This window comes from Podarcis gaigeae (genome assembly GCF_964106915.1).
Source record: "Podarcis gaigeae genome assembly, chromosome: 11".
Classification (NCBI taxonomy): domain Eukaryota; kingdom Metazoa; phylum Chordata; class Lepidosauria; order Squamata; family Lacertidae; genus Podarcis; species Podarcis gaigeae.
In genome coordinates, this window is record NC_139687.1 from 48522164 (window position 1) to 48535899 (window position 13736).

The 13736-nt window shown below is 47.9% G+C and overlaps 1 protein-coding gene across 1 annotated transcript; it reads right to left on the reverse strand.

Moving 5' to 3' along the window:
• Positions 1 to 4190: 4190 nt before the first annotated feature.
• Positions 4191 to 8963, reverse strand: RXFP3 (relaxin family peptide receptor 3). The gene has a single exon (XM_083703799.1). It carries the CDS (start codon positions 8100 to 8102, stop codon positions 6738 to 6740), a length of 1365 nt encoding a protein of 454 aa, XP_083559925.1. The 5' UTR covers positions 8103 to 8963; the 3' UTR covers positions 4191 to 6737.
• Between the last annotated feature and the right edge of the window lie 4773 nt (positions 8964 to 13736).

Sequence of the window (13736 nt, forward strand, 5' to 3'; positions counted from 1 at the left end):
AAAATGTAAAAATGCCTACTACTAAATTAAATGCCAGTCCTCCCACCAAAATCAATCTACTGCGACAGGATTTTTATTTCTTTTTATTTTTGTCCATACATACAAACTCGCCCCCACGCCGCCACCCTTCAGCTTTTGAAAAATGATAGGCATTCAGCAACTGCACTCAAGTGACAATTATTTTAAGCCTTCCAGGAACTGTATAATTCAGCTCCCATTTCAGCACCTACTGAAGCGATTTGTGGAAAAGCAGAAATGAAAAAAGGGCTGGTGATTATATCTAACAGCAAAGTGTGCTTGGTGCAGTCAACCTATATCTAGATTCTGGCTGTTCGTATTTTAGACCAGGGTTTTCCTAAACTTAGGTATCCAGCTGTTTTTGGACTACAACTCCCATCATCCCTAGCTAGCAAGACTAGTGGTCAGGGATGAGGGGAACTGTAGTCCAAAAACACTGCTTCAGACCAAGAGTGGCTTTGCCATGGCCCTCCAGATGTTATCTCAGACCACTGGGTTGATGACATCTGGAGTCCAATCACATGTGGAGGGCCACAGGTTTCCCCCACCCCCAGTTTAGATTATCTGTCACTCAAGCAACAAATTATTATTATTATTATTATTATTATTATTATTATTATTATTATTTATACCCCGCCCATTTGTCTGGTTTCCCCAGCCACTCTGGGTGGCTTCCAACTGAATATTAAAAACAATACAGCATCAGACATTAAAAACTTCCCTAAACAGGGCCACCTTCAGTTGTCTTTTAAAAGTAAAATAGTCGTTTATTGCCTTGACATCTGCTGGGAGGGCGTTCCACAGGGCAGGCGCCACTACAGAGAAGGCCCTCTGCCTGGTTCCCTGTAATCTCACTTCTTCCAGCGAGGGAACCGCCAGAAGGCCCTCGGCCCTGGATCTCAGTGTCCGGGCTGGATGATGAGGGTGGAGACGCTCCTTCAGGTATACAGGACTGAGGCTGTTTAGGGCTTCAAAGATCAGCACCAACACTTTGAATTGTGCTTGGAAACATACTGGGAGCCAATGAAGATCTTTCAGGACTGGTGTTATATGGTCTCAGCGGCCACTTCTAGTCACCAGTCCAGCTGCCGCATTCTGGATTAATTGCAGTTTCCGAGTCACCTTCAAAGGTAGCCCCACATAGAGCGCATTGCAGTAGTCCAAGCGGGAGATAACTAGAGCATGCACCACTCTGGCAAGGCAGTCTGCGGGCAGGTAGGGTCTCAGCCTGCATAACAGATGGAGCTGGTAAACAGCTGCCCTGGCCACAGAATTAACCTGTGCCTCCATGGACAGCTGTGAGTCCAGGCTGCACACCTGGTCCGTCAGGGGCACAGTTACCCCATTCAGGATCAGGGAGTCCTGCCCCCCAAGAACAGTACTTCTGTCTTGTCAGGATTCAACCTCAATCCGTTAGCCGCCACCCATCCTCCAACCGCCTCCAGACACTCACACAGGACCTTCACTGTCTTCACTGGTTCTGATTTGAAAGAGAGGTAGAGCTGGGTATCATCCGCATATTGATGAACACCCAACCCAAACCCCCTGATGATCTCTCTCAGTGGCTGTATGTAGATGTTAAAAAGCATGGGGGAGAAGACCGAACCCTGAGGCACCCCACATATTATACTATATAATATATATCTTCCAGTACACAGAAGTATCTTCCTTTGCCTGCCACCAGCTAAACCACTCTGAGGGGTGTGAGCCTTATCTCAAGCCAGACCATCTAGTTCAGAACTGTCTTCACTGGCTGGAAGCAGCTCTCCAGGGTCTCAGGCAAGAGTCTGTCTCAACCCTACCTGGAGATGCTGGGGACTGAACCTGGGACCACCTGTATGCAAAGCAGATGCTCTATTACTGAGCTACAGCCTTTTCCCAACCTAGTGGACCTGGGAGTGGCAGAAGAAGGGACTTCTGGAGGTAGCAAGTCAAGAGAAGGGGCAACTGTGAGGACAGGGGGTGTCAGAATGCCAAGGGGACTTGAAGGAAGTGGATGGTGGTGGAAAGAGAGCAGATGCAGAAAAGAGGAGCTGGGGAAAGGAGGACAGGAAGCAGGAAGGTGTTAGGGTTAGGGAGGGAGATATAGGAGTTTGAATGAGGTGGGAAATTAAGAATGATAGCATTTTGTCATGACTTTGAATGGGAGTGCTATCAGGGCAGGACTTTGGGGCAGATGTGCAAGGGTCCTTGAGTAGGAGCCCCCCTAAACTGCACATCTGTCTTACCACATTTTGAAGCAAATGAAAACATATACATTACCCTCCAGAAGACTACTTAGTCTGGAGCCCACCCACCCACTTCCAAATGAGATAATTAAGCCCAGAATCTAACTTTGACAATAACTGGTCGATGTCAGCTGAGTCAGTGGGTGAGCAGTAGACACATCCATAGCAATTCAACTCTGTTGCTAGGTGAATATTCCCCCCAAATTACTTAGCATGTATTTAGTGCTTGGAATTGTTTCAAGCACTTCCTATACATTGTGATCCTTGCTACAACCCTGTAAGTTGGGACATATTGGGGGTGGGGGATCAAATTGCTAAGGCAATTATTCCATAGTGTAAGCGTTTCTGCTTGGGCAACAGAATCTTCTACCCTTCTCTTTCCCCTGGCCAACATGCCCCCCAAAATCTATTCAAGGGGCTGCCTCAGATTTGAGAAGGATGCATGCAGGCGAAGGAGAACTGAGCTGGGATAGTTCACTTGGTAGAGCATGAGGCTCTTACTCTCAGGGTTGTGGGTTTGAGCCCCACGTTGGGCAAAAGATTCCTGCATTGTAGGGGGCTGGACTAGATGACTCTTCCAATTCTCAAATTCTCTGAGAGAGAGGAAAGTCCCATTGCATAAGTGGAAATCCTTGCACCAATGGGACTCGTTAGTGGAATACTACCCATTCATACTGCATGCAATGTGGGAAAGGAAGGAAAATGGCTTGCTTATGGCCATCTAATGCATCTATGGCAGAGGCTAGGTTACCAGAACCATAACTCAGTGGTACAGCACATACTTTGGATGCAAAGGGTTCCCATTTCAATCCCTGGGCATTTCAAGGTAGGGCTGCAAAAACATCCCATCTGAAACCCCGTAGAGCTGTTGCCAGCAAGTGGAGGGAATCCTGTGCTATATGGACTTTGTTACAAGACAGGATCCTTCATTCATTTCAAAAGGTTTGCTTTGGTCTGTAGCCCAAAAACCCCACTATTGCCTGGGGCTACAATGGCGCAAAAATGTGATTACAAAGCATGGATCCACATGGATGCTCAGGATTTTTGCATTGGGTCACCCCAAATTCACCATCAGATCTCATAGCGTGTCCATGGCTACAGCCTGCACCAAAAAAATCACGCACCCATTGTTGCGTGGGGCCGCAATGGCGCAAAAACATGATTACAAAGCACGGATCCACATGGATTCTCAGGATTTTTGCATTGGGCTACCCCAAACTCACTTTCAAATCACATGTCTGTGGCCACAGCATAAACCACAAAAATCATACATCCTCTGTTCTTTCAGAATATTTTTTTCTTGTTTTCCTCCTCTAAAAACTAGTGCGTCTTATAGTCAGGTGCGTCTTATGAAGCAAAAAATACAGTAACAATGCTTGCATCATATTTGCCAATGGGGTAGAAGTGTTCTTTGCAGTTATGACACTTGAAGGCAGGTGACTGAAAGAGCCGTAGACTCTTCTCTTTGCGCTACTGTGATGGTAGCATAGATCTAGTATGAATGCAGTGGACAGTGGAGGAGAGAAATTTGCCTGCCACACACATAATACCTCTGTTGCTGGAGAGCAAAAGGAGAACCAACCATTCACCTCTCCCCATTTTCTATTTTTTTCTTGTTTAAGAAAATCGATGTGTACTCTTGAAACCAAAGAGGCATGCCCAGCTTTGCAACTAAGCAGAGTTAATGAAATGTTAGGTGTTTGCAGTAGGAGAATGCATGCCAGGTTCGTGTGTTTGGTTTTTGAAATTCAAATGGACAACACAAGCATCTGAGAAGTGCCCTAATTCTAGAACAGTCAGTTATGTGCACAAAGGCACACACATCAACACAAGAGAAATACTTGAAGTTTAAGTGTCTTTCCGCTGAGCAGAGGGATTGATTTTTTCCAGGCAATGCTTGGCTGCAGACAAGGCTTTACAAAGTAATAAGAGTGCTCTATGTAATATGCATATGATGGTTTAATAATCTACAGATAACAAGGTTCATACTTTCGATACAGAATTTTTAAAATACAAAACATTTTGCCTTGAAACATCCTTTTTTTCCAGACCCAGAACACCACCCCAGGTTTTTAGTTCACATTAATTTCCAGGAATTGGAAATGCTCCCACATTGCAACAAGCAGTCTTTGGTGCAATCCCAGCCCTTGTGTGTGAACATGGTGTTGCTACAGTAGTAGCCATGGAGAATGGAGCACTCCATAGAAATCAAAATTGGAGAAAATTATCTCTCTGCATGGGGGTAAATGGTGGCAAAGAATGTAAGAGCTGAGGTTTTGAAAACAGGGAGTCAGGAGAAGGAGGAAATCTGGTCACCTGTGGTTCAAGTGTGAAGTCCAAGACTTTTAGGTAGTGAATGAGTCTTGGGTAGAAATTTTGCCACCAGGTATACTGGAGAGAGAATCTTTCCAGAAGCTGGACAAGAAAAGGGCAATTACTTCAAATGTTAAATATTTCCATGAAGGGCAGATCAACCAACATGATTAGTCATTACAGCCAAATAGAACTTCCATGTGCAGTGGCAGTGTACCACCAAATATCAAACACTGGTAGCAAACAGCAGGAAAGGGGTTTTGCCTCTTATGGGACATGTTCCTTGCCACTGTTGGAACCAGGATGCTGCCCTCAAAGGAGCTTTTTCCTGTTCTGGAATCCAGACTTGGCAGGAAAAGCCTGTTGTATGTCAGCTCCTGGATCTTTTACAACCTTCCTCACAAAATGAGTTTGCACCACCATCTGGTCTCAACCACCCACCTTGGCAGCACAGCTTAAATTTTTTATCATGCTCTTTTGAAATCCCAGATATCCTCTGCTAGTTCGCAAACTGAATCATCTCTCAGAAAAAAGGGTATGTTTGTGCTATATTTCCAGGAGGAGCCATTTCCAGAAGAACAGCCATATTAGTCTGATGCAGCAAAAAAACCAGAACAAAAACACACCAGAAAAGAAACTTGTGGCACCTTGAACACAACTGCACTGGTTAAGCATATGAATGGACTAAGGTTCATTCATCAGATGCGTCCAAAACTACAACCCTGCTTCCTCTTGTTCCTTCTCCCTTTGAATCAAAGGTTCACACCAGGATTAGAGCAAGATATGCCACAGACCTGTTATCTCTTTCCCTCTCATCTTCAACCGTCCCCTTAAGAACACAGATCCCAATATGGGCACTCAGAACATGGAACATACTTAGAACATCAGTCCTGGAGAAGTCCCTGAGAAACCTTGTTTCATCTCCACAGGAACTGAGCCCTCTGAGGGCCCTTCCTCTATAGACAAGTCTCTCACCCCCCAACAAGATGTAATAGCCAGCCAAATCCCCCTCCCATAAGGTGCAGGAATTCCATCTTCCTGATTCCTGTAAAACCAGAAAGTCACCAGGAATGGATTTACATACCTTGCTTCCCCTGGACCAGTCCAGAAACTCACTACCTTAAGACAACTCCTTCTGCAGTCATGGGGAAGCACTACTACAGAGCCGGCTCTTCCATTAGGCAGAGTGAAGCAGCTGCCCCAGGTGTGCTTGCTGGAGGAGAGAAGAGTGCACCCCTTAAGCTAGCTAGTCTACTGCCCTCTATTGTGGTGAAGACCACTATCCCATCATCACCAGCATTGAAGTAAAATTCAACTGCCAATCTGGCCAAGTTCAGTATATAGAACTAGGGGTTGGGATGAAGGATCTTGTCCTTTGCACCCTGCAGCAAACTGTATTGGGCTGGTCCTGATTTCCTAAATGCCACACACACACACACACACACCTTTATTTGGGGAAAGGGTGGGAGAGCATCTGCCTTGCATATAGAAAGTCCCTGGTTCAGTTTCCAGGCAGGGCAGGGAATGTCGTCTGCAGCCCTGGATAAATGCTGCCCATCAGCAGAGACAATACTGAGACAGATGGACCACTGGTCTGACTCAGCTCCCTATGGTCCCGTTGCCTGAATTATGGAACAGCCCTACACACATTTCCTATGGGATGTGAGTGGCGCTGTGGTCTAAACCACGGAGCCTCTTGGGGTTGCCAATCGGAAGGTCGGCGGTTCGAATCCGCATGACGGGGTGAGTTCCCGTTGCTCTGTCCCAGCTCCTACCAACCTAGCAGTTCGAAAGCAGACCAGTGCAAGTAGATAAATAGGTACCGCTGCAGCAGGAAGGTAAATGGAGTTTCCGTGCACTCTGGTTTCCATCACCGTGTTCCGTTGCACCAGAAGCAGTTTAGTCCTGCTGGCCACATGACCCAGAAAGCTGTCTGTGGACAAATGCCGGCTCCCTCGGCCTGAAAGCGAGATGAGCGCCGCAACCCCATAGTCGCCTTTGGCTGGACTGAACCATACCTTTTTTACACATATCCCTCCCCCCTTTTGGAATGGAAGAATCCAAGGAGCACATTGCTTGGCTCCCCCACTCCACCCAGATGGGGTGCGCTCCAAAACAGACCCTGACTTGTTGACTCTGGAGATTGGAAACATCACAGCCTCACTCAGCCCCTTTAGCTTATAAATGCAGTTCGGCCGAGGTGGTGGTGGGCAAGAAGTCAGAGCGGCTACTGTAGACCACCACCCCGGGGGGATATGAGATGATATCAGGCAAGCTGACTGCTGCAGGAACAGCTGGAGCAGCAGAAACAGCTCTGGGGTCAATGGGCATCAAGGTGCGCAAGGCTTGCTCCTCATGCTCGGGCTTGGTGGTGGCAGTGAAGGGGCGCATGGCCGTGAGCGAAGGCGAAGTGATCCTCCACAGCAACTTCTTGAGGGCCTTGCGGAACTCCCTGCGCATCAGGCAGTAGAAGATGGGGTTGAGGCAGCTGTTGGAGTAGGCCAGGCAGATGGTGACAGGGAACAGGTAGGTCTGGGAGAAGAAGTAGGCATTGCTGAAGGGCAGCACGTTGAGCTTGATGAAAATGCCCCAGATGGTGAGCGCCTGATTGGGAAGCCAGCAAAGGAAAAAGGAGAGCACCACAATGGTCACCGATTTCGTCACCTTAGACCGGCGCTTGGTGCTGGGACCGCAGGAGCTGGCGCCCATGTGCCTGTCGCTGATGAAGCGCACCAGCAACAAGTAGCAGAGGGTGATGATGCCCAGGGGCAAGAGGAATCCCAGCAGCACCTTCTGGGCATGGTACAGCCCCAGCCAGAAGGGGGTATTGTTGCCTTGGCTGTCGGGGAACTTGACCAGACAGAACTCCTCCTCTGTGTAGATGGTGGAGGTGGTGGAGTAGATGCCAGTGGGCAGGGAAGCCAGGATGGCCACCAGCCAGATGAGGACACACAGCCACTTGGCCGAAGTGCATCCCCCACAAAGTCCGCCGGGCCTTTTGCTCTTCAGGGCGGAGGCCACTGAGTGGTAGCGGGCCACGCTCATGGCTGTGAGGAAGAAGACGCTGGCGTACATGCTCACCGTGGTCACGTAGGAGAGGATCTTGCACATGGCGTTGCCAAAGAGCCAGGTGAAGTCCAGGGCATTCTCCACCGCCCAGAAGGGCAGGGTCAGCACAAACTGGAAGTCAGTGGCGGCCAGGCAGGTCACAAAGAGGTTGATGGAGGACTTGTTCCAGCCTTGCTTGCTTTTCATCAGGTAGAGCACGAGGAGGTTCCCCACCAGCCCCAGGGCACACACCACGGAGTAGATGGTGGAGATGAAGACCCTCAGGACAAGCGAGCCGCTGCCTTGCGGCCCATCGGCTCGCTCCAGCTGGACGAGGCTCCTCCAGAGCTCCTGCAGGGACGCGTTGCTCCGGTTGCTCGACAGCCTCTCCTCGAGGAAGCTGGAGAAGAAGGAGCCCAGCGAGTCTCCGGGCTCCACGTCCTTCATGCTGGCGGCCAGGGAGCAGTAGCTGTAGTCACACGGGGCATCCATCATCCCATGGCAGACGGGAGCTTCGGCCCGTCTCTGCCCCACCGACCGAGCTGGAAGGCAACGAGGGAGGCTCCAAAAAAAGTCCCGGGCGAGGATCCTGCAGAGAACTTTTCACAAGGAGGAAGGGGCGCTGCCGGCCGGGTCTGCCTTCTGCTAAACTCACATGGACGAGGCGACAGGAGAGATCGCCAAACGACCAGCACCGATCCAAAGGCGGTTGCAAAAGAAGCTTTTCAGATCCAAAGGCGGCGGGCAGATAGACCCCCCAAAAAATGCATTCGCTGGGAAGTGACCCAGTCGCTGCTCTGACTTTGTTGGGTGATCTCCAGAAAGCAACCCCGCTTGCCGGCTGCACAGAAGGAGCTGGGATAGGAATCGGGTTTCGGATTGGGCACGGCGTCTCGCTGGTCTTTGGAAGCAGAGCCTCTCCGGATCCTTCTGATCTGGCCGCAACTGCCGCCCGAGTGCTGCCTTCCGCTCCGGTGCAGTCATTCATATACAGCGCTGCCTTGCTGCCCCCGCTGCTTGCGCTTCAGAGTGCGCGCGCAGCTACGCGCCGGGGGAGCTCTCCAAGGTGCCGAAACGGTAGCGCCAGTTGCGCCCGCCTCTGTCCCGCTTCTTACCCCGCAGCAGCCAAATTAAGTGGCACTGCTGAAATATCTGACTGACAGAACTTTTTATTTTTGACGCCGGCATGCCAACAGTGTGCTTTTCTTCCTTCCTTCCTTCCCTTTTCACTGGTTTTCTGCATGAAAACCATCACCATCATGGGCAACGCACAGATCCTTGCGTTCAAACAAAGGCAGTGTTTGTATTTTAATCTGTAAATTTAATATAGAAACCTCCACGGGTTCTTGTTTTCAACAGAGCGCGTGTTCCTGCTTTGAGAAAATCTTTTCCATACTTGTGGGGTGGGGCCCGTTTCCCCATGCTGCAAATGGGAAGGGGGAGGGGGGGGAGAGAATTAATCAACTTATCCCGTGTTTGCCTATTGCAGACACGTGTCTTCCAATATCGCTTTTTAAATTATGTCTCCTATTTTGTAACCTCATGTGCATGCAGTATGATTTACCCCGGATTTTAACATGGAGTGACAAAGGACTCTGCAAACTTAAAGAGAAACGGGGAAAACTGGGGTTTTCATCTAGGCATGTGCAGAACTCCTCCTTTACCACCGCCACTAGGTAATCACAAGCAGCCCTCGGGACACTTTGATCAGGCAGCAGGTATGATAGCTTGAACCGTGGTACATTTTACTTACATTCAATATTTTAAAAATATGTTTAAAAACTGGTCAGAGTGTATTACCTTTTAAAGTTTCAAAATAACCAAAAAATCCACCCCACCCCCTCGAAGACAATATAAAAGCAGTAGGCTGGATCCAGACTAAGGCTGCAATCCTAACCCCTTTTACCAGCGAGTAAGCCCATTGAATTCAGTAGGACTTCTGGGTAGACATGGTTAGGATTGCACTGTTAGCTGTGCTTGGAGTAGACCGCTGAAACCAGCGTGGCTTGAGTTAATTCCATGGATTTCAAAGAGTCTGCTCTAAGGATGGCTAACTATGGCTCTCAGAATCCACCCTATACAACAAACAACCAGCCAAATCCAAAACCAGCCAGAATAGGTGTGCCTTGCAACCTTTTCTGAAGGCAGTTCTATATAGAGGATCCCATGCAGGTTCCATGGAGTCCCTTGCTGAAACAGTGGTCCCAGATCTTCCTGAGAGTAGGTCTCATGTCTTCCACAGAGGCTGTGCTCTCTCCCCTGTCTCCAGGGTTAAAGCAGATGTCTACAGGGGATAGCTCAGTTGGTTAGAGCATGGTGCTGATAATGCCAAGGTTGCAGGTTCCTTCCCCGTATGGGACAGATGCATATTCCTGCATTGCAGGGGTTGGACTAGATGACCCTTGTGGTCCCTTCCAGCTCTATAATTATATGATTCTATAATTCTCTTTGGTGGCACAGCAGCTCTGGATTGCCCTTCCAGGTGTAGGACCAACATTATTATAGTTTAAGTGAAGTCATGCCTGTTTTATCAGGCTTCAGGCCCGCTGCACTATGATTAGGGTTTGGATGATCAGATTGTTTTTATCAGTGCTGCTGTTTATTAACCTTTGTCAATTGATATTTGTACTGCACTTGTTTTATCAGGCTTTTAAGCATTATATATAACCCTCCATGGACACTAATGGTGGCGAAGGAGGTAAGACATGGTTTGAACAATATCAAATTGAATATACAGTGGTACTTCGGGTTAAGAACTTAATTCGTTCTGGAGGTCCATGCTTAACCTGAAACTGTTCTTAACCTGAAACTGTTCTTAACCTGAAACTGTTCTTAATCTGAGGTACCACTTTAGCTAATGGGGCCTTGCGCTGCCGCCACGCCGCCATACACAATTTCTGTTCTCATCCTGAAGCAAAGTTCTTAACCCGAGGTACTATTTCTGTGTTAGCGGAGTCTGTAACCTGAAGCATCTGCAACCTGAAGGATATGTAACCCGAGGTACCACTGTATAAATATAAAATTGAATATATAAATATATAAAAGCCAGTAACTGGGACCAGAAGCCGACTGGCCGTTGGTATGGATGATGGAGCAGAGAAGACAATATTCACACCTCCTAATATGTCTAAGGAGCTAGGCAAACACTTTTTGCCCTTGTTGCCGAGGGCTATGGCACTGTTTTTTGCTCACTGACTGTCTCCATCCTGACCCATTTCCCAGTGAGCAATAAAAACTCAGAAATGTTCTTCTCCCTACTCATTGATGATGGCAGTGATGATGATCAAGCATCTAAGCAACTACATTCAGTCCTGGCTAATGACACTATTCAAGCAGGGGGAGATTAATAAAATGGTAATGATCATAACTATTATCAGCGGAACAATGTGATGGTGATGGATAGTGCTTTAACGATTATAGACCTCAAGAGCAGCAGGCTGGGCATTCTGGCATGCTTAAGGACTGTTAGGAGGGATCGCTGAAGTTAAAAGCATCAACCCAATAGTCTCTTTTCTACAGCAGTCAGATCTTCAAAAGGGAACTCTGGCTGTTGTTTCAGCATGACCCACTAGAGGTCGCAGGAGTAAAGGGAAGCAAATCTACCACATTCTTCCTTCCCATAGCACCAGAGATAGGAAGGTACACTTGAAAGTACAAGGAAGGTTGTGAACAGCGGGTGTTCGGCATCAAGTCTTTATCCAACTTTCCGAAAGAGTCTTCCAGCTGGTCATAGATTTCTTTGCACAATAAAAATAAACGGCCCATTGACTTATACGTATTTCATTCATTTATTAATTTTATATACCGCCCTTCATCCGAAGACCACGGTGCAGCTTACAATATAAAAACACAAAAATGTATGCTGTAATTAAAAAACCCCACACAGTTTAAATAGTGGGGTAGGAGAGCTGGGGGGAATTCACATCTGGCAACCAATGAGTGAGCCCCTTTGGTTTCAGATAGTAGATGGATAAAGGTTAAGGTAAAGGGACCCCATGGGGACACAGGTGGCGCTGTGGGGGGACGCAGGTGGCGCTGTGGGTAAAAGCCTCAGCGCCTAGGGCTTGCCGATCGAAAGGTCGGCGGTTCGAATCCCTGCGGCGGGGTGCGCTCCCGTCATTCGGTCCCAGCGCCTGCCAACCTAGCAGTTCGAAAGCACCCCTGGGTGCAAGTAGATAAATAGGGACCGCTTACTAGCGGGAAGGTAAACGGCGTTTCCGTGTGCGGCTCTGGCTCTGGCTCTGGCCAGAGCAGCGATGTCACGCTGGCCACGTGACCCGGAAGTGTCTCCGGACAGCGCTGGCCCCCGGCCTCTTGAGTGAGATGGGCGCACCAACCCCAGAGTCTGTCAAGACTGGCCCGTATGGGCAGGGGTACCTTTACCTTTTTAAAGGGACCCCATGGCCGACTCTGTGGTTGCGGCGCTCATCTCGCTTTATTGGCCGAGGGAGCTGGTGTACAGCTTTTGACTGGTGTACAGCAATGACTAAGCCGCTTCTGGCGAACCGGAGCAGTGCACGGAAATGCCGTTTACCCACCTATTTATCTACTTGCACTTTGACATGCTTTCGAACTGCTAGGTTGGCAGGAGCAGGGACCGAGCAATGGGAGCTCAACCCGTCACGGGGATTCGAACTGCTGACCTTCTGATTGGCAAGTCCTAGGCTCTGTGGTTTAACTCACAGCGCCACCCGCGTCCCTAGTACATGGGTACATGGGTCTAAAAAGCCCAGGACACAAATTTTCATGACCCTCTAACAGCTATGGTGGCTCATTTACCAGAAGTAATGTATTTTGTGTTAACTCTAGAATGGTTACTCGGTTCTGAACAAACTAAGCCACCTAGAGCACAATACACAACTGAAAATTCCATTTAAGTCTGGCCACTTTAGCAAAACCAGTCAGTTCTCCTTGCAAGGCTGCAGCTGTGTCCAGAGGACAACGGGTGGCTGGTCATCATAATGTTGTTGGCACAAAGAGCCTTCCATTAATATTTGGGATCAGCCAAGGATGAATAGCTAAGGATATCAATCGCTATGAGCCACAATGGCTATGTTCTACCTACACTGTCTGAGACAGTGTGGCTGGGAATTACAGGTGAGCAGGGTGCTACTGCACTCATGTCCAACTTGCAGGCATCCGACAGGCATCTGCTTGGCCACTGTGAGAGCAGGATACTAGACTAGATGGACCACTGGCCTGATCCAGCAGGCTGGTCTTAGGTTCAAGTGGTAATATAAACAGAAAAGGGGATAAGACCTGTTCTGTCCCACGCAAAATCGGGATTTGTTCCACATTGAGACTGTTAACTCTAATCTTGCTTTTGAAGATGAATGCTTTACTAAAATAAATAATTTTGGGGGTCAAATTTCATTTTCGTCAATACTCTGATTAAGATTGCCCCCACTCTAGGCAGTCAAAGGCCTTCAATATATCTAGAACTAATGATTGCCAGAGGAGAGCCTGATCTTTTGCTAAGATCAATATTTAATAATTTGCATATTGGATTAGCTATATTTCTGCAGCGGACAAAGCAGGCCTGTTCTAGATCAGTTAGCCTGCCCAGAAACTTAGGATTCATATTTGAATGAATGGATTTAATTGCTTGGAAAGTGAATCAGATTTACAGTCCTGTTCCAAACCGCGCACTAGCTGTGAACAGATGTGCTCTACCTGGTGTACTTTGTTGGTCTTCCATCTGCTAGTATTATCACACAGCTGAATACTTTCCAAGCTTTGCAAACAGAGCACCCTCTCCTGTATGAGTTGGAGGAGAGAGTTGCAATCTTTACAAATGAAAAAGTATCATTAGCGTAGAATGTTAATATGCATTATGGGGGGTAGCATTGTCAATGATTCTTGAGTAATAACTGAAGTAATTATCAAGTCTATAGTGCACTGAATAAGCAAGAGGCGGTGATTACAGCTTAGCATGACAGTCTGAGGACTCTCCAGCCACTTGCAATAAAATTAAAGCATTATTACGACTGAGAATTGTGCCTTCATAACAGGGAACTTGAGTGCTTGTAGCTTCTTGTCCTGTTTCCTCTTTAATATACTTCTTTTCAAAGGCTTTCTCTGTTAAAATGGAAAAGAAAACATTTATTATCACATTACACAATGAAGTAG